The sequence below is a fragment of the Stegostoma tigrinum genome, chromosome 12 (genome assembly GCF_030684315.1).
Source record: "Stegostoma tigrinum isolate sSteTig4 chromosome 12, sSteTig4.hap1, whole genome shotgun sequence".
NCBI classification, from domain to species: domain Eukaryota; kingdom Metazoa; phylum Chordata; class Chondrichthyes; order Orectolobiformes; family Stegostomatidae; genus Stegostoma; species Stegostoma tigrinum.
In genome coordinates this window covers 70,414,812-70,432,618 of record NC_081365.1, presented here as the reverse complement: position 1 = coordinate 70,432,618, position 17,807 = coordinate 70,414,812, and the positions used below count along the sequence as shown (strand labels likewise).

The following is a 17,807-nucleotide window of genomic DNA, read 5'->3' as shown; positions in this document are numbered from 1 at the left end:
ACCTCATAATTGGACCATTGTGAGTGGGTCAAGACTGATTCAGGCAGGTTTAATGAACTTTCGGAAACAAAGCTCACATGCGCTTAAGGCGGAGTGATCTGAAAGGTGAAAGGGAGTGAGTTTAGTTGGGTTAGGGTGGATTGGCCATGCTATATTGCCCTTAGCGTCAACGGGTGTGCAGATTAGGTGGGTTAGCCATGGGAGATGCAGGGTTACAGGAATAGGGTGGTGGAGTGGATCAGGGTGCGATGCTCTTCAGAGCATTGGTATGGACTCGATGGGCTGAATGGCTTGCTTCCAAACTGAAGACGTTCTATGATTGCTTTTGCAAAGTGTGAGCATAGGCCTTGCATGGTGAATGGCTTCCTGTACTGTCCACGTGTATGTCCATTCTGACTAAAACTATGCCTTGACACTAACCCCCACCCCCACCCCCAAACTTTCATCTTCCATTCTGCTTTCTCTCCAGCTCCTCATCGAATGACCTCTCGGACAAGTGGGACGAGACCACCCTGCACCGCGCTTCTGACCAGTTCAGCTCCCTCGGCAGCATGGAGAGCCTGGACCAGCCCCCTGCCATCTACCAGGCGGTCAGCCTGTCGCCCGCTCACTCCAGCAACAGCATGGACCAGATCTCGGGGCATGGCAAACGGGATTCGGCCTATAGCTCCTTCTCCACCAGTTCCAGCACCCCAGACTACACCCTCTCGTCTTCCAAGAGTGACATGTCGTCGTCCACGGAGAACATGCTGAGTAGGGGACCCCCCTGGGATGCCCCAAAGCCCGCCAATGGCAACGGGCACCAAGGTCAGAATGCAGCTGAGCTATCCACCCTAGAGGACAGGCCCGATGACTCGGCGCGGCCGGACGAATACCTCGGCTGCAGGCCCCATGCATCGGGCAGGGCCAGCTTCGGGCCTGTGTGGCATGTGCCGGAGAGGAAGGGCCAGGGCGAGGGCCGGCTGCTCCGTAGGGTATCCCCGCCGCCGCCCCCACCCATCCGCAGCGACAGCTTCACTGCCACGAAGGCGCACGAGAAGGCACATGCCGGGGGGCCCCCTGACGGGAATGGGTCCTCCTGGCAACAGGCCTCAGCCAAGCCTCAGCTGCGAGGCGACTGGGTCGGGGAGGACGCTGAGCGCGACGGCAAGAGGGCGACGCAGGCCAGCCCTCTGTACAGGGCCGAGGCAGCTCCCTTGGCCCTATGGGACAACCACAAGCAGCCCAGTGCTGGCAAGCTGAGCCTGTCCAGCACGGACATCCGTTACTCCCAGCCCACCTCGCCCACCTCTCACCAAAGGCAGCTCAGTGACGAAAGCACCTTTCACCATAACGGTGGAACCAGGATGGGCCCGTGGGGCACCAGCATTTATCTTGGCCCACACCCAACTGAGAACGCTCCCCGTTCTGACTGGAGCCAAAGAGGGCTGACAAAAATGGCCCTTCCCACTCCCGCCAGCTCCCGGCAGCCTGACCTAGCTGGAGCTCACCCTGCGAGGACCCAGTTGGAATGCTGGGATAGCCAGAAGGCAGTGGCCTACCCCCTCAGCCCCGATCACGGCAGCAGCGATGCAGGTCCCAGGCCTCCCGGGGACCAGGCCTTGCCGCCTGATAGCCGTGTCCCCTGTCGGCCCGAAGCAGGGGCGTCGCGTCTGCCTTACGGCCATCCGGAGGGCAGCCGATGCCGGGCACTGAGCGATCGAAGCTGGCCACGGGCAGAGGGCATGACTGTGTGCCCTGACAGGACGCCCCTGCTTCACTCCTTGGCACAGGAGAGCAGGAAGCTGCCGGCTGAGGCCTCGGCCCATCTACCGCTCAAGCAGCAGCAGCAACAGCGGAGGAGCGATCGCTTTGCCACTGCCCTGCGCAACGAGATCCAGACCAAGCGGGCACAGCTGCAGAAGAGCAAGAGCGCCGCAGTTTTGACACCCGTTTCCCCGGAGGTGGCGGGCAAAGCCGGGGTCTCCCGGGAGGAGTGGGCAGCTGAGTGCCCTCCCTCCCCTGACGGCTCCTCCTACAAGGACGACCTGAAGGAAGCCCAGGCCCGTGTCCTGAGGGCCACCTCCTTCCAGCGGAGGGATTTGGGGCCCCTGGCACCCCCCCGCCAGCCTGTCACCCCCGCTGCCAAGGAAGAGGGGCCCTTGCCTCCCTCGGCCATCCAGCCACGAGTGCCGGCCCTGACCCGTCTGGGTGCCAGGAAGCGGCTGACTTTGGAGCAGAAGCTGCGCTCGTATTCTGAGCCGGAGAAGATGAACGAGGTGGGGGCCCCTGACGAGGCTGGGACATCCCTTCCTCCCCCTCCCCTGGGCACAGACACCCCTACCTCCTTTGCCGACAGGCGGCATTTCTTCGAGGCAGGCGGAAGGCCCCCACCTCCACCCAGTCAGGGTGTCCGCCCTAGCGGTGCTGAGGCCCAGCTCGCGCTGCACGGGAAAGGCAGCGGAAGCAGGGCTGAGTACGGGCGTCTGGAGGCTGCGGACCAGGACCGGGCCCGGGTCCGAGCCAGCTCGCTGGGAGGGGGCCGCGAGAGCCCCCGGAGGGCCCCTGACCCCGGAGGGAGCTGGCCACTGAGATACCCAGGCCCCCAAACCAGCGGGGACCTCCCTAAGAAGCCCACCCCCACCGGTCATCTCCGTAACCCGGACCCCAGCGGGCACAAGGCTGGGCCGCAGCGCCTGGGCACCTTTGCAGAGTACCAGGCGACGTGGAGGGAGCAGAGGAAGCTGTCGGAGGCTCGGGGTTCTGGAAGGTTCCATTCTGCAGACGACATCCTTGAGCAGAACTTGCAGGAGCCTGCGAGCCCACAGTACGTGCATGAACGATCCAGATCATCACCTTCCACCGATTTCTATGTCCAGGTAATCAGTACTGCCTGTCCATACGCTGCTCATTGTCGCTGCGCTGGCTTTTACTCTCAACTGCACCCGGTTTGTTTGCGCAGCGTCAAACTTTGAACTCCCAAGCAAGCGGCTCGCCACAAACCCACAGCCGCAGAGTGTTTATTTTGTTCGTTCACGGGACTAGGCTGATACTTAAAGCCCGTACCTTGATTACTGCGAGCGTAGTTAAGATGCTGTGGGCCTGGAGCCTCATGTAGGCCGGACGAGATAAAGATGGCAGCTGTCCCACCTCCCAGCTTTTCAGTGGGCTTCTGCACCAATCGACTTCCCTCTTACTCCAGACTTTACCTCATCGAGTTCCGATTTCTCCAGCCCCTCCTGAGATTTGAACCCGTGTTCCCAGAACTTGAATGTCAGCCTCTAGATTACCAATCTGGTGATCTGGTGGGAGGGGACACACGGGACAGCGGGGATAGAGGATATGTTTATGTGGGTGGGAAGAGTACTTAGTTTTCGCAAAGACGTGGCTGTTCTCTCTCTGTGACCCCATGACCCAGTCCTACAGCTCCTCAGCAACTGGGGTGGGTGAGGCGCTTGCAAGAAATGTGCCCCCACCTATTTGGGGCTGGGTGGGGGGGGATGATCAGCTCCTGTTGCCACAGCTGCACAGTTCCCTGTTCACAATGAATGGCCTAGAAATGGGCCATTCGTCCCAACCAGTCCATAATACCTTCCCATACTTCCTCATTTCATTCCAACAGGACTACCATTAGCACATCCTGCAACCCTATGGAGATCTCCTGAAACGTTTCACAGAACCCCTACAGTGTGGAAGCAGACTATGCGGCCCATCGAGTCCACACCAGCCCTGCAAAGAGCATCCTAACCAGACACACCCTCTTCCCTGTGCCTTCCACTGCATTTCCCATGACTCACCCACCTAACCCACACATCCCTGAACTCTACGGGCAATTTAGAATGGCCAGTCCACATAGCTGGCACGTCTTTCGACTGTGGGAGGAAACGTGGCCCATCTGGAGGAAACCCGCACTGCCAGAACTAACCACTGAGCCACTTCAATCACCTCAAATGCTCTCTACTTCTTGGTAAAATCCATTTCTCCTGAACTCCTAACTAGGTTTCATTGTCACTATTTTACAATCAATCCCCAAACCCCACCAAAGGGCAGGTGTTCCCTTACCCTGTCAAACCACTTTGTAAATGTCAGTGGCACAGACCAGGTTTTGAGTTTGTAAGTTGTGATCTGGCGCCAGTAAAATTTGACCCGTCAAAACCAAACAGATTGATGTTTAAAAAGCACAGGGTTGGTTCACCGAAGCGCCCCGCCACATCCCCGTGAGAGGTTACACTCCCACAGTGCAGTTGTATGTTAGTGCCCTCGGAGATGGCCATTCATTGTCAAGGTAGTCAGGAATGCGTGAAATTCGTCGTCCTGGTGCATCATACCAGCGTCATCGGTCACACCTGGAGTAATGTGTCCCATTTGTGTCGAGAAGGTGAACAAACCTGCCATAAAAGGGGAATAATGGTTCACCAGATTGAATCCTGGGTAGAGGGGGGCATCCTATGTGGAGAGATTCAGTAGACAAGGCCCAGTGCTTCTCTGGAGTTTATGGCAGCAGGAGATGGTCTTGTTGGAACTAGGCTGTGAAGAGTTCTGGCAGGGTAAGATGCTGAGGGAATGAGAGACTAGGACTAAGGGACATCACTTCAGGTTAATAGGGTTGCCCATTTAGGGCCGAGGTGAGGAAAAGTGTCTTCACACAGAAATGGCGAATCTTCAGAATCTCCAAGCCCAGAGAGCTACGTAAGCTCAGCGGGTATACTCCAGGCTGCGGTCCATTTTTTTTTGAGCTCTGAGGGAAATGGGGATCATGCACAGAGGTGGAGTTGAAATAGCTCAACCTCGATCTTCTCCAAGGCAGATTGAGGCAACTTGGTCAACTGCACCTGCTATGTTCTCATATCCCTCGTGTCAAGGTCACGTGTCATTCTGGAAGCTACCTGAAATTTGTTTCCTTTACCGTCAGTCAGGTGTTTCTGTGATGTGAGTCTCATTGCGGTTTTTACTTCCCAACTCTAAGCTTCAAGATTCTCCCTGGAATTTGTTGTGTATTTTTTCACTAAGGTAATGGATTCACTGGAAACCTTTAACTTACCAGACATTTGGACTGTGAGGACCATTTGTCACCATCTTTGCCCTTGTAGGATTTGCTGAATAATCCTGGGACCTGAAGAGTTAAAGCTGTGAGAACACGTTGGATAGATTGGCTTTGTGTGCTCTTGATATGGGGAAAAGGTTAAAGGGTGATCTAAAGGATGCGTTTATGATGATTTAAAGGAGTTGATGAGGTGGATGGAGAGAGGCCAAGTCCTCTGTCGATGAGGGGGAGGTGGGTGTGCACATCGTGGAGGTATAACCTTTAAACTTAAAGCCTGGAGCAATGTCAGGAATGATTCCTTCACACAAAGGGCATGGGTAATCTGGTAATCCTGTCCCAAGAAAGGGACGGAGGGAGGGAATGAATGGAAATTTCGAAACTGAGCCTGTGCTGCTTTTGCTCCGAAAGGCTTTTAAAGAACCTGGAATTGTTCTGGGTTAAAATATGGATCAGCTATATTCTAATTTAGTTCGGATTGAGTGGGACTCCCTCTTATTGCTGTGTAATGCTGGCCACATGTTATAGCAGCTCTTGTCCTTGATCCTTTAGCTCCAAGTGAAAGTTTACAGAGGAAGGAACATAGATAAGGAACTTTATTGGATGGCTTATGTTTACACACCTTGAGGTTTCTTTGGAATGACTGTGTGCTTACGCAAGTACCTGAAGCAGTGTTGTGCAATCGAGCCTTTGTCACAGCGAATGCCCTACCTTAGTCAGACACTGGGTGTTTCCCAACCAAACCAGAGAGCGCTAACCTGCCACTTCCCAGCTGCTGCTTTCGGAGTTTTGATCCTGCATAGCATGTTGACTGCTCCTGAGATGTTTGTGGAGCTGTCTGCTGCAGCCAGAGACAGGGGTCGGGGTATTACTGAGAGACAACAACTTTCATGTAGTTCTGGAATGACCTGCTGGGCACGGGCAGCAGGGCACCTTCCCTGAAGGGCATCAGTGAGCCCCAATGTGTTTTTACAGCACTTCTACAGCTTCATACTCTTTCCCAATCTCTGTTCCCCCCCCCACCGCCCCAACACCGCACCATTATTTTAAAATCTGAATTCCATTTCGCAAACTGCTATGGTGGTCCTTGAAAACATTATCTCTAGATTGGTCACTAGACTCAGAACAGAATAAGACAATGTGTTCCCAGGTGTGAGAGACAGAGACGTGGGGAGAAATATTCACTGTTTACCTCAGGACCTCTGCCCCTCCCCCTGCACCCAGCTGATGAGGTGTATGTTACACATTTCCTATTTCATTGCTCATCTCTGGAATTAGTCACTGATTTTTGATGAAAATAAGTTGTCTCACACCGTGGTGAGGATTCACTGTTCAAAGCTCCCATTGTCTATCCAATTATCCTACATTTCCCATTAGTGTGCAGGAGAGCGTATGGGCTATTGGACGGTCATAGAGTTATACAGCAGAGAAACAGACCCTTCGGTCCAACCAGTTCATGCTGATCATTATCCCAAACTCAACTAGTCCCACCTGACTCCACTTGGCCCATATCCCTCCAAACAATTCTTATTCATGTACTTATCCAAATGTCTTTTAAATGTTGTAGCTTTATCTGCATGCAACACTTCCTCTGAAAGTTCATTTCACATATGAACCACTCTCTGTTTTAAAAAAAAGTTGACCCTCATGCCTTTTGTTAAATCTTTCTCCACTCACGTTAAAAATGTGCCCCCTAGTCTCCAAATTCCCCAGCCTAGGGTAAAAACACCTGCCATATATGACTTTAAAAACCTCTGTAGGATCACCCCTCAGCCTCCTATACTCCAGTGAGAAAAGTCTCAGCCTATACAGCCTCTCTTCATAACTCAAACCCTCCATTCCTACAACATCCTGGTAAATCTCTTCTGAACCCTCTCCACTTTAATAATATCCTACCTGGAGCAGGGTGACCAGAACTGTACACAGTGCTCCAGAAGAGGCCTCACCAATATCCTGTACAACCTCAACGTGACTTTCCACCACCTATACGCAAAGATCCGAGTCACGAAGGGAAGTGTGCTAAACGTCTTCTTAATCACCCTGTCTACCTGTGGTACCAACTTCAAAGAATTATGCACCTGAACTCCTAGGTTCCACTGTTCTACAATACTGCCCTGAGGCCCTACATTTAATTGGATAAATCCTACCTTTGTTTTACCAAATTGCAGTAATTATCCAAATTAAACTGCATCTGCCACTCCCTCAGCCCATTGACCCAATTGGTCAAGATCACTTTGTAATCTTAGATAACCACCTTCACTGTTCACTGTACCACCAAACTTTGGCTTTTTGGCAATACCTGTAACCATGGATACAACCATGAGGTTTAGGACAGGCAGGGTCACTCAACTCCAGCCGCCTCAAGGGAAGCAACCATTCTGGTTTTTTAAAATTTTTCGGTCAATGCAGGTGGAGTGATGAGGGGGTGACCCTCATAGAATCCATACAGTGCAAGGAAGAGGCCATTCGGCCCAACACATCTGCGCCAACCCTCCAAAGAAATTCCCACCCTGACCCTACCCTATCCCCGCATTCCCCACCTGGCCTGCATATCCCTGGACCCTATGGGGAAATGTCGCATGGCCAGTCCACCCTAACCTGCATATCTGTGCAGAGGAAACCGGAGCACCTGGAGGAAATCCGTGCAGACACTGGAGAATGTGAAAACTCCACACAGACAGTCGCCTGAGGCTGGAATCGAACCCCGGTCCCTGGCACTGTGAGGCTGCAGTGCTAACCACTGTACCACCGTGCCTCCATGACTCAATCAAAGCTATCGGGCAGTTACTGAGGGATTAAATCAGCTGGTTGAGTCTGACCTGGGACATCATCTGGAAAAAGAAATATAGAACGAGGCCTTACAGGAGGGAGATAAGGAGACAGTTTTTGTCACCAGAGCTGGTGAGAAGTTTGGAAACTCACCTCTCCAGTAAATGATTGTTACCAGTTGTTAATTTTCACTCTCAAAGTGATAGATTTTTTGCTTGGAGAAGTGGGACCCAGGTCACTCTCCCGAGGAGCTGATTGGCTTTCCCCCTTTTCCTATGCAGCCAACCCAACCCAACCCCCCCCCCCCCAAAAAAAAATTACACCGAGGAAACCAATCTGGGGATGGGAGCTTAAAACAAAGCCAATGGCTGAGGGAATTGGGTGTGGCACCATATTGAGCTGTCAGTGTGCTTTGCTGTGCTTTCAAAGACCGATTTCAACACAGCAGTAAACCTAGTAGCATATTCCGGGCCTAGCTCCTCTCTGCTAAGGGCTGCAGGCAAGTTGATGTGAGAGGCTTGAGCCTCCCAAACCCTACAATTATCTGGTTGGGACGCATTCCTGAGTGCAGGCAAGCTAAAGTGGATTAAAATGGGATAAATACAGGATAAAGGAGCGCAGATCAGGGGAGCCTTGTGAATGATACAGGAAACCGAGGCTGCATGGTTAACAATCTGCTCCAGTCCAGTTCCCCCACCCCTCCCCGATCGCCAATCCAAACACCAGCTAAATGGCCGAGATCCTGACACTTTGACCAGGGCTTGGTTTCAGAATGAGCTGCTTCGCATTGCAATGAAATACAACTTCCAGATGCCAAATGATAGGTTTGTGAACAGAATCTTTCCTGTTGTACCCACGCTGCAGGACATTCCTGTCGACTCGAGAAGGCGGCCCGAGGGTTTCCGGAGGGAGATGGAGCATCCCGCTCCCGGAGCTGAAGGAGGAGGGCCGAGCCCACCTGCAAGGTGCGTACTGCGGGGCACACGGGCTGGTGTCTCTCGTGGTCAGGCATATGGCAACAATCTGTGGTTTCAGGAGTTGTAATGTTTTGTGGCCTACTCTTAGTGAGGTTGGGTTTTTATTTTAAACTGTACAGGAGGGTTGGTTTCTGGATGTGATCCCGGGATATTTAGCAGCTACAGCTCTGGAGCCTCAACATTCTGCACTGAAACTTTGTCTCCACCAAGAGAGTACTTTTGATAAGTGCTGTTGATCAAGGTGTCTCAGTGGAAGCACTAAATGAGATCTTGTTAACTCTGCAGCTCATCTGCATTTGCCAGCCTTTCATCTCAGGTCGAGCCTCACTGGTGAAAGACACTGGCAGACTCTTTCGGAGGGACATCAAGGAAGATTTCCCCACATGAAGGGCAGTACAGCTCTGAAACTCTCTCTCCCCCGGAAGGCCGTGGTCTGCGATTGCTGGGGGATGCTCATCTGGAAGCTGTTGAGGTTGATGGGGTTTGTGTTTTTGTTAGCAAACAGTGTCGCACGCTGTGGAGCTGGATAAAGAGAGGTGAATCTCCAAGCAGCCACAGCGTCACCAAACAGTGAGGGGAACAGGTTCGGGATAAACGGGCTGAATGGCCTGTGCTGTCCTTACGTTGATTCTCACTGCCCCCATCAGTGCTTCGATTGCCGAAGCAGTTTAAAACGTCACAGGGACTTTCCGTGCGCCGAGAGGGTGATCTAGTTGAGAGCTCCTGCCTCCGGCCTCCACTGCAGTGATCCAGCATTGGGTGCACCAGGAGAGTTCCCCTTCTGCCCATCGCTCACTGCTGTTTCTACAGCTCCAACAGAAAACCATGTTTTCTTTAGGATTGCCAACTGTGCATTCAGGCGCGAGACTTTGTCACAACCGATTTTGATCCACTTGGCGATCAAGTGATGACCTGCAGGGACAGGTGCAAGGACCATTTGAGATGTTTTGTTCAGGTGAAGGCGCTGGCTGGGTCAATGATCCACAAAGTGCCCCAGTGCCTCGGGGTATGTTGGCCTTGGTGATGGCAGTGGGGGATGGGGTTGGTCGTCGTCAGTTATGGGCAGACCTTGACGTGATTGGTGAGTGATACTTCCCCACGAGACCTGCCAGGGGTTGTACGTGGGATGGTGAAATGTTGAAATGCACGTCCACTCGGCGAAAGTAGCTGGAGCAAGAAACCGAGGTCAGCACTTCCGTTGGCTCCTGGTCAATCCGAGAAGCCAAAAACCGAAGCAACTGTGAAGCCACATTCCCCGTGAACTGTCGCTGCCGTGTTGGCCTCGCGCAAGTTCTTCATTCGGCCTCCGTTAAACTGCTGTCTCCAGTGTGGACACCTCCCGTCGAAAAGCACTGGGACAGTCACAAAGACACTGCCTTATTCTAAACAACCACAGACACAGTTGGTGAGGTTTTGTAAGATGGGGAAGGGACGATGTTGCCCTTGCAAACACCAGCTCCGTCGACTCAGCGGACCAGAGGAGGCGGGCATGAGGTTTGGGTAACAGGAGCTGGTTCTTTACCCTCAGAATTGTGAACCGCTGGATCAGCCCTCCACCTTTGTACTGAGCTCCGCTTCACTGAATTCCTCTAAGTGAGCGGTGTACCCCTCTCTTGCTAACGATGGATGCTTTCCTTGTACAAGGGCAAAACACTGTATAACGTCATCGTCTCGACTTTGCTTCGGTCACTGAGAGAATGGCCCAGTGAATTCTGGGTTGTTTAAATCTTTTCTTGCCTCCTGATTGGAGATTTTGCAGATCTGGGTGGGCGGGAAGTGATATCATTGTGATGTGTGGGGCCGTGTAAGTGTGTGGTTTCTCAGCTGCCCATGTGCACTCTCTGAGTCACACTTCCTGTGAGTACAGATCCCTCAGTTTCCCTTCCTTGTCCTCCCAGCCCCCCTCCGCTTCAGCACACAGTGATATCCAGGCGCTGCCCGTTTCCATCCTTCATGTAAGAATTCTGCCAATCGTTGCATTAACAGCTGATTTAAGTGAATCGGCCGAGCTTGTAAGGTGGCACAATGGCACTGGGCCGGAAGCTAGGTTCGTGAGAGATGCGGTCGTGGAAGCAATAAATGTGCTCAAGCCCTCTACCTTATGTGAACCACCTGGGAGCTTGGGAAGCGTGCTGTGCCCTGCCTCCGCAGCAACGCAAAATTTCGCATTGGCGTGGAAATGCTTCTCCAGCATTGAGAGAGCGTGTTTGAAAATTGGCAAAATGCTGCCAATTGAAGGATTCAGTGCAACTTGCATGTCTGACAGGGAGATTGTGGATCCCATGACAGCTGAGGGCCAGCTCTGCCCAGGGAGGCCTTGCCTTTGAGTCACTCAGAGACAGCCAGAGCTGCCGAAGCTGGAGTCAGGGCCAACACGGTGTGGGGCTGGAGAAACACAGCAGGCCAGGCAGCATCGGAATAGCAGGAGAGTTGATGTTTCGGGTTGGGACCCTACTTCAAAAACGTCAACTCTCCCGCTCCTCTGATGCTGCCTGGCCTGCTGTGTCCCGCCTGCTCCACGCTCTGTTTACCCTGTGATCTTGGCTGCTTGTCCTTGCGCCTTTGTGGAGCAGTTGTTGGGGGTCAGGGAAGTTGGGCAGGGTGGAAAATGGGTGGCTGGTTTGTTGTTTACTTTTTAGTTTTGCTGCACGAACCCTTCTACCCTCGACATCAATGATCGACAGGCCTGAAAGGATGAGGAAACAGTTAGATTAGATTCCCTACAGTGTGGAAACAGGCCCAACAAGTCCACACTGCCCCTTGGAGCATCCCACCCAGACCCATCTCTCTATAACCCACACATCCCTGAACACTACAGGGCAATTTAGCATGGCCAATCCACCTAGCCTGCACATGTTTGGACTGTGGGAGGAAACCGGAGCATCTGGAGGAAACCCACGCAGACACGGGGAGAATGTGCAAACTCCGCACAGACAGTCACCCGAGGCCGGAATCGAACCTGGGTCCCTGGCGCTGTGAGGCTACAGTGCTAACCACTGAGCCACCGTGCCACCCCGTTAGTCTCACTAGACTGACTAAGGCACGGTTAACCTCCAGATTGTCCACATCGCTATATGTGGAAAAGTCAGTAAAGGTAGCAGGACCAGTTGAGGGAGAGCTTGCACAGTCCTAAGCTTCATTGATAATCACACAAGGGAACAAAAGAATAGACTTGATGCTGAGCTGATATAAGCGAAATGTTTGACCTCAGCTGGAGCATTAGGTGCCTCCTTGTTGGAAGCATGTGAACACGTTGAAGAGGGAGCAGAAGCAATTTGCAAGAATCGTTCCAGGGGTAAAGGAGATTGGAGAAATTAGGACTATTCTCTTGAAGCCTGGGAGGAATTCTGATTGAAATATCCAAATCACGAGAGCTCTGCACAGGGGTAAGCAGGGATAAATGGTTCCTGATCATGGAGAGGAGTTATAGTTATTACTTTTGCCTTTTTTGTTAAAACTAATGTGAGGAAAATCTTGGTCACGCAGCAAGTGGCTAGAGCCTGGCCTGGAGAATGTGTTGGAGGCAAGTTCAAACTAGGCATTCAAGAAAGAAATAGATAATGATTTGGAAAGGAAGAACGTGCAGGGTTATGGAGAGAAGGCAAAGGCACCAATTCAGCTGCTCACTTTTGGAGGGCCAGTATATACCAGTGGGCCACATGGCCTCCTGCCATGCTCTAACAGTTCTGGGATAGTTAACCCAAAAATAAGACCCCATCAACGAACACCAGCACACAGCCCTCCTGCCTTTGGGTCACTCAGTTGTGGATTCAGACCCCATGCTGGATACCAAATCTAGACGAACACTGCCTGAGCTGCCACTGTTTGAGATGGACAGCTGTGGTCCTGTTAGGTAGATGGAAAAGATCCCAGGCCACTAATTTAAAGAATTGTAGGGAAGTTCTCCTGACTGATATTTATTTCTCAACCACCGTCAGGTAAACAGGTTATCTGGCCGTTCTCATGTGGCTGTGACATTACAGTGTGTGACTGTCCTTGAAAAGAAATTTCAGGGTTGAGGAAGTGGAAAGTGCTACAGCAATGCAAACCTGTTGGTTCTTCGATACATGAAGAGCTTTGTCTCATGTGGTACCACGAAAAAGACTGAGACTAGCCTTCAGTACCTTTGCTGGGACGAAGTAAAACGGTACGGTGGCTGAAGGTAGCCACTAGGCTAAAATACTATTTAGATTTGCTTTGTTTGATTGGAACAGCTACTTTGCAGTTGGACAGCAACCAACGAAACACTTGGATTGTAGCACAGAAATGTATCCAACTCAACAAAATTCAACGCTGAGTCAGAGACACACATGTTGGAATGCGGCTGCATTCTCGGCCGCAGAGAGGAGTTTGAAGAAGCTCTCAAAATGGGAAATGTGAGACGAAGGAGTTTGAGGACTGAATCCCAGAACTTGGAGCTGCTGTTGGCATGGAATGGTGAATCCAGAGTGGGTGGGCCGAGGGAAAGGAGAGATATGTGGAAGAGACAAAGAGCAAGACTGATTCAGAGGTAGTGGGAACTGCAGATGCTGGAGAATCTGAGATAACAAGATGTCGAGCTGGATGAACACAGCAGGCCAAGCAGCATCAGAGGAGCAGGAAGGCTGATGTTTCAGGTCTGGACACTTCTTCAGAAATGGGGGAGGGGGCTCTGAAATAAATAGAGAGAGGGGAGGCGGTGATAGAGGTGGATAGTGGAGTAGGTAGGTGGAGAGAGGACGGGCAGGTCAAGGAGGTGGGGGTGAAGCCAGTACAGGTGAGTGTAGGTAGGGAGTTGGGATGGGAGTTGGGCAATGAGGAGAGAGGTGGGCAGTTGGGAGGGAAGACAGACGAGGATGAGACTAGTAGGTAGGAAGTGGTGGGTGGGGATTGGTCAGTGAGATGGGAGGGGCGGATAGGTGGGAGGGAAGACAGGCAAGTCAGTGAGGTGGGAGGGGCGGATAGGTGGGAGGGAAGACAGGCAAGTCAGTGAGGTGGGAGGGGCGGATAGGTGGGAGGGAAGACAGTTAAGTCAGTGAGGTGGGGACGAGCTGGGCTGGTCTTGGGATGAGGCCGGGAGTGAGGAGAATTTGAAGCTGGTAAAGTCCACATTGAGTCCATTGGGTTGTAGGGTTCCAAGGCAGAATAAAAGGTGCTGTTCCTCCAGTTTCCAGGTGGCATTGTTGTAACACTGGAGGACGCCCAGGATGGACATGTCGTTCAGTGAGTGGGGAGGGTTTTGGGGGCGGGAGGGATGGGTGCAGTGGTAGTTGAAGTGGTTTGTGACTGGGAGGTATTTTCATTTGTCACGAACTGAGCGTAGGCGTTCCACAAAGCGGTCTCCAAGCCTCCGCTTGGTCTCCCCAATGTAGAGGAGGCGACAGCAGGAGCAGCGGATACAGTATACGTTTGCAGATGTGGAGGTGAACATCTGTTTAATATGGAAGGTTTTCTTGGGACCTGGGATGGGGGTGAGGGGGCAGGTGTAGTACTTCCTGCGGTCACATGGAAAGGTTCCGGGGGCGGTGGGGTTAATGGGGAGTGTGGAGCGTCAAGGGAGTCACGGAGAGAGCGGTCCCTCCGGAAAGCAGATAAGGGTGGGGAGGGAAATATATCCTTGGTAGTGGAGTCAGATTGCAGGTGGCGGAAATGGTGGAGAATGATGTGTTGAATCCGGAGGTTAATGGGGTGACACAATGTCCTCACCCAAAATAACGGAGGCATTTGTCCTGTGCCGGTGTTTAATGTTTATTGCACCAGCTTTGCCAGTGTGAACACTGAAGCCTTCTTGAGTTAGTGTACAACAGTGAGGCCTGCTAACAGCCAATTCCAAGGGAGGGAAAGAACCTGCAGCAGCCTTTTTTCTCACTGGTGTGGTATAATTGTTCCCTTCTAACAGTCTAAACAGCTCTGCTGAGTTGCAGCCGTAATAGCAAAAGCCTGCTATCTGTGCAGGCTAAGCCAGCCCATAGAGTAGTAGTTAGACAATGGAAATTGAGTCTTGTTGTAGTAGAATCCTGAGATGATCAAGAGGCCAGCATTTGCCCTGCACGTCCCTGCGTTTCTTGCTGGTGTGGCGCAGCTTCCCATCCTTGCTAAAAACACACCATGACCTTTAACCCATAGCTTGCTGCCTGTGCATGATGGCCACCATATTCTCAAGAATGTCAGACTCGCAATTGTGAAATCTTTCAGCAGAATCTGTATTTGATGTGAAGAGATCTGTACGTGATACTTGTTTGAAGCTCTCAAAGAGGAAACAGTGAATCTGTTATGGTTTCCACTATGGCCTGATGTTCAGGGGGGAGGCCGTAGGTCCTTGCAAGGCCTTGTACTGAGGAATTCATGCCTGCAGAACGGGAGGGGAAAAGAGACCGTGCAGAACAGCACGGACCATGATTTATGTATGAGTGCTGGCAATGTACTTGCTCCTTCATCACGATAGAAGGAAGTGATGATTCACAGTCCTGGAACAGTGTGTGGTTGTCCAGAGGCTGGTGCTGAGTTGTCTTCTACAGTGTCCTGTTCACCAGCTTCGCACATGAACTGCTCCCCCAGCTATCCGTTACAGGCTTCCCAGCCCTGAGTGTATGAGGCTACAGGAGGACAATGCCAGTCGGTGCTACAGGGGATGCACCAGCAAGCCAGCTGTACTTTCTGCGCCCCCCCGCTCCTCCCCCACACTGGTGCCATCGTTTCCCAGCATGTAAACCCATTACATGCTCAGCCTCCAATTCCCAGTCAGAGGAAAACGTGACCGCAAACGGACCAGGGCCCCCTCAAGGTGCACGCTGAAATTAAAAGTGGTTGGTTCTCTCCCTTTTCTCCGAAGACACGGAGCAGCACTCCAAAGAGTCTCTGGCTCCGAGCTGTTGGACACTTCCAGTGGGTTTGGTTACATGCCAGGGGTAGGGAGTGCGTATGATGCCTCTGGATAAAGCACACCTCGGGTCAGAAATTGGCACAGTAGAAGTGCCGGGCCCTTGTACCTTTACCCATGGAACCCAGAACAACCATGGGGCACCCAAGGCAGACCTGTGCCAGGTTTCTGACATTACAATCAGTGGATTTCTACACGCTATCCCCATACCTCTTGATATTTTTAGTGCATGGGAGTCATGTTGAGAAAGAAGATCAAGCATGACTTCCTCCAGGTTCGAAGGGTCTCCTCCTCCTATTTATCATTTTGACGAGACAGGAACGGGAGACCATTTGATTGGTTCAATGCAATGCACCCTGTAAAGAGCTGCGCAGCACTCGGTCAGCCTGCCCTGAAGGTCACCCCTTTCTGTTACCGTCTGTGCGTGGGACAGAATTTAAAAGAGCTACGCACTTCAAGAAGCCACACCCTTGTGGATGTTGAGCTAAAAGGGAACACGACTGAATGTCAACCCTGGATTTCCAGAACCCATGGGATGGTTGAACCAAGCCCTGCGCCGACTGCAGTGACAATGTATTTCATTTGGTAGTCCCAGTATCATTCTGTGCTTTTTTTTTTCACAAATGCAAAACATTGCAGATGCTAGACATCCAAAACAAAGCAGAAAATGCACAATAGACCAGAAGGCATCTGTTGGGAGAGAAGCAAGTTTAACGTTTCAGGTTGGTAACAGCAGGAGACCTTTCTCTCTCCCCAGTTGCTGGCTGATTTTTATGCATCCATAGGATATGAGCATTGCTGGCTGGCCCTAGCATTTGTTACCCATTCCTAGTTACTCTTGAGAAGATGGTGGTGAGCTTGCCGCCTTGAACCACTGCGGCCCATGTGCTGTAGGCAGACCCACAATTCCCCTGGGGAGGGAATGCTAGGATTTTGACCCAGCAACTGTGAAGGAACAGCGATATATTTCCAGATCAGGTTGGCGAGTGACTTGGAGTGGAACTTGAAGGTGGTGGTGTTCCCATATATCAATGGCCCTTGTCCTTCTCGATGGAAGTGGTCTTGTGTTTGGAAGGTGCTGTCTGAGGATATTTGGTGAATTTCTGCAGTGCATCTTGTAGATAGGATACACTGCTGCTACTGAGCATCAGTGGTGGAGGGAATGGTTACTCGTGGATGTAGTGCCAATCAAGTGGGTTGCTTTGTCCTGGATGGTGTCAATCTTCTTGAGTGTTGTTGGGGCTGCACTCATCCAGGCAAATGGTGAGTATTCCATCACACTCCTGACTTGTGCATTGTAGATGGTGGACAGTGTTTGAGGAGTCAGGAGGTAAGTTACTTGCTGCAGTATTCCTAACCTCTGACCTGCTTTTGCTGCCACTGTGTTTATATAGTGAGTCCAGCTGAGTTTCTGATCAATGATAACTGCCAGGATGTTGATAGTGGGGGATTCAGTGATGGTAACACCATTGAATGTCAAGGGGCAGTGGACACTCTTGCTGTTTATGTAGCCTTATGAGATGGGGGAAAAGAAATCAGAAAAGGCCACGCTCTGCAGAGTGTCAAAGAGGTCTGAGCTCCCTTTCCTTGTGTGCCAGTTAACAGAATCCAAGATAAACTGGGAAGTAATGAAGCCACCTCAATAAAGAAGTACAGACACCAGTGAAATGATTGTCTTATTTTACTGCCTCTTCAGCCTGCTTTGCATTGTAGAACCAACCCAAAGTGAAGGTATTCAACCCATTGTGACCGTGCTGTGCTCGAATAGACCTGCTCTCTCAGTCCCACAGGCCCTGCTTTCTCCTTGTAGCCCTGCGAGTTTTCTCTCTGAAGATTATTTTCCACTTAGTAGGCTTTGATTTGACACCGTCTCCTCTACAGTCTCTGTGCATTCCAGGCAATAGCAACTGGCTGTGGAATAAAGCTTCTCCCCGCAAGTGACATGCATCTCAGGTCTATTGTCTCTGGGCCTCGAGCTTTGTGCCAATGGGAATAGTTTCTCCCTGTTCACACTGCCTCGGCCCCTCGCCAGTTCTGCTCAGAATTATCTCTTATCCAGGGAAAATAGCCTCAACCTCTCCAACCCACCCATCTGTGGACCTGAAGCTCCTTGTCCCCTGAAACATTCTTGTGGATATTTTTCTGTATTCCCTCTAATGTCTTTACATCCTCCTGAAAGTAC

The 17,807-nt window shown here is 51.6% G+C and overlaps 1 protein-coding gene across 7 annotated transcripts in view; it reads left to right on the top strand.

Moving 5' to 3' along the window:
- shroom2a (shroom family member 2a) overlaps positions 1–17,807 on the top strand; it is a 191,374-nt gene that overhangs the window by 149,076 nt on the left and 24,491 nt on the right. For all 7 annotated transcript variants that reach the window (XM_048540705.2, XM_059650419.1, XM_048540706.2 and 4 more), the window contains 2 exons: positions 470–2,858; positions 8,654–8,754. In XM_048540705.2, the coding sequence (XP_048396662.1) occupies positions 470–2,858; positions 8,654–8,754 (2,490 nt within the window). The remainder of the gene's footprint in view (positions 1–469; positions 2,859–8,653; positions 8,755–17,807) is intronic.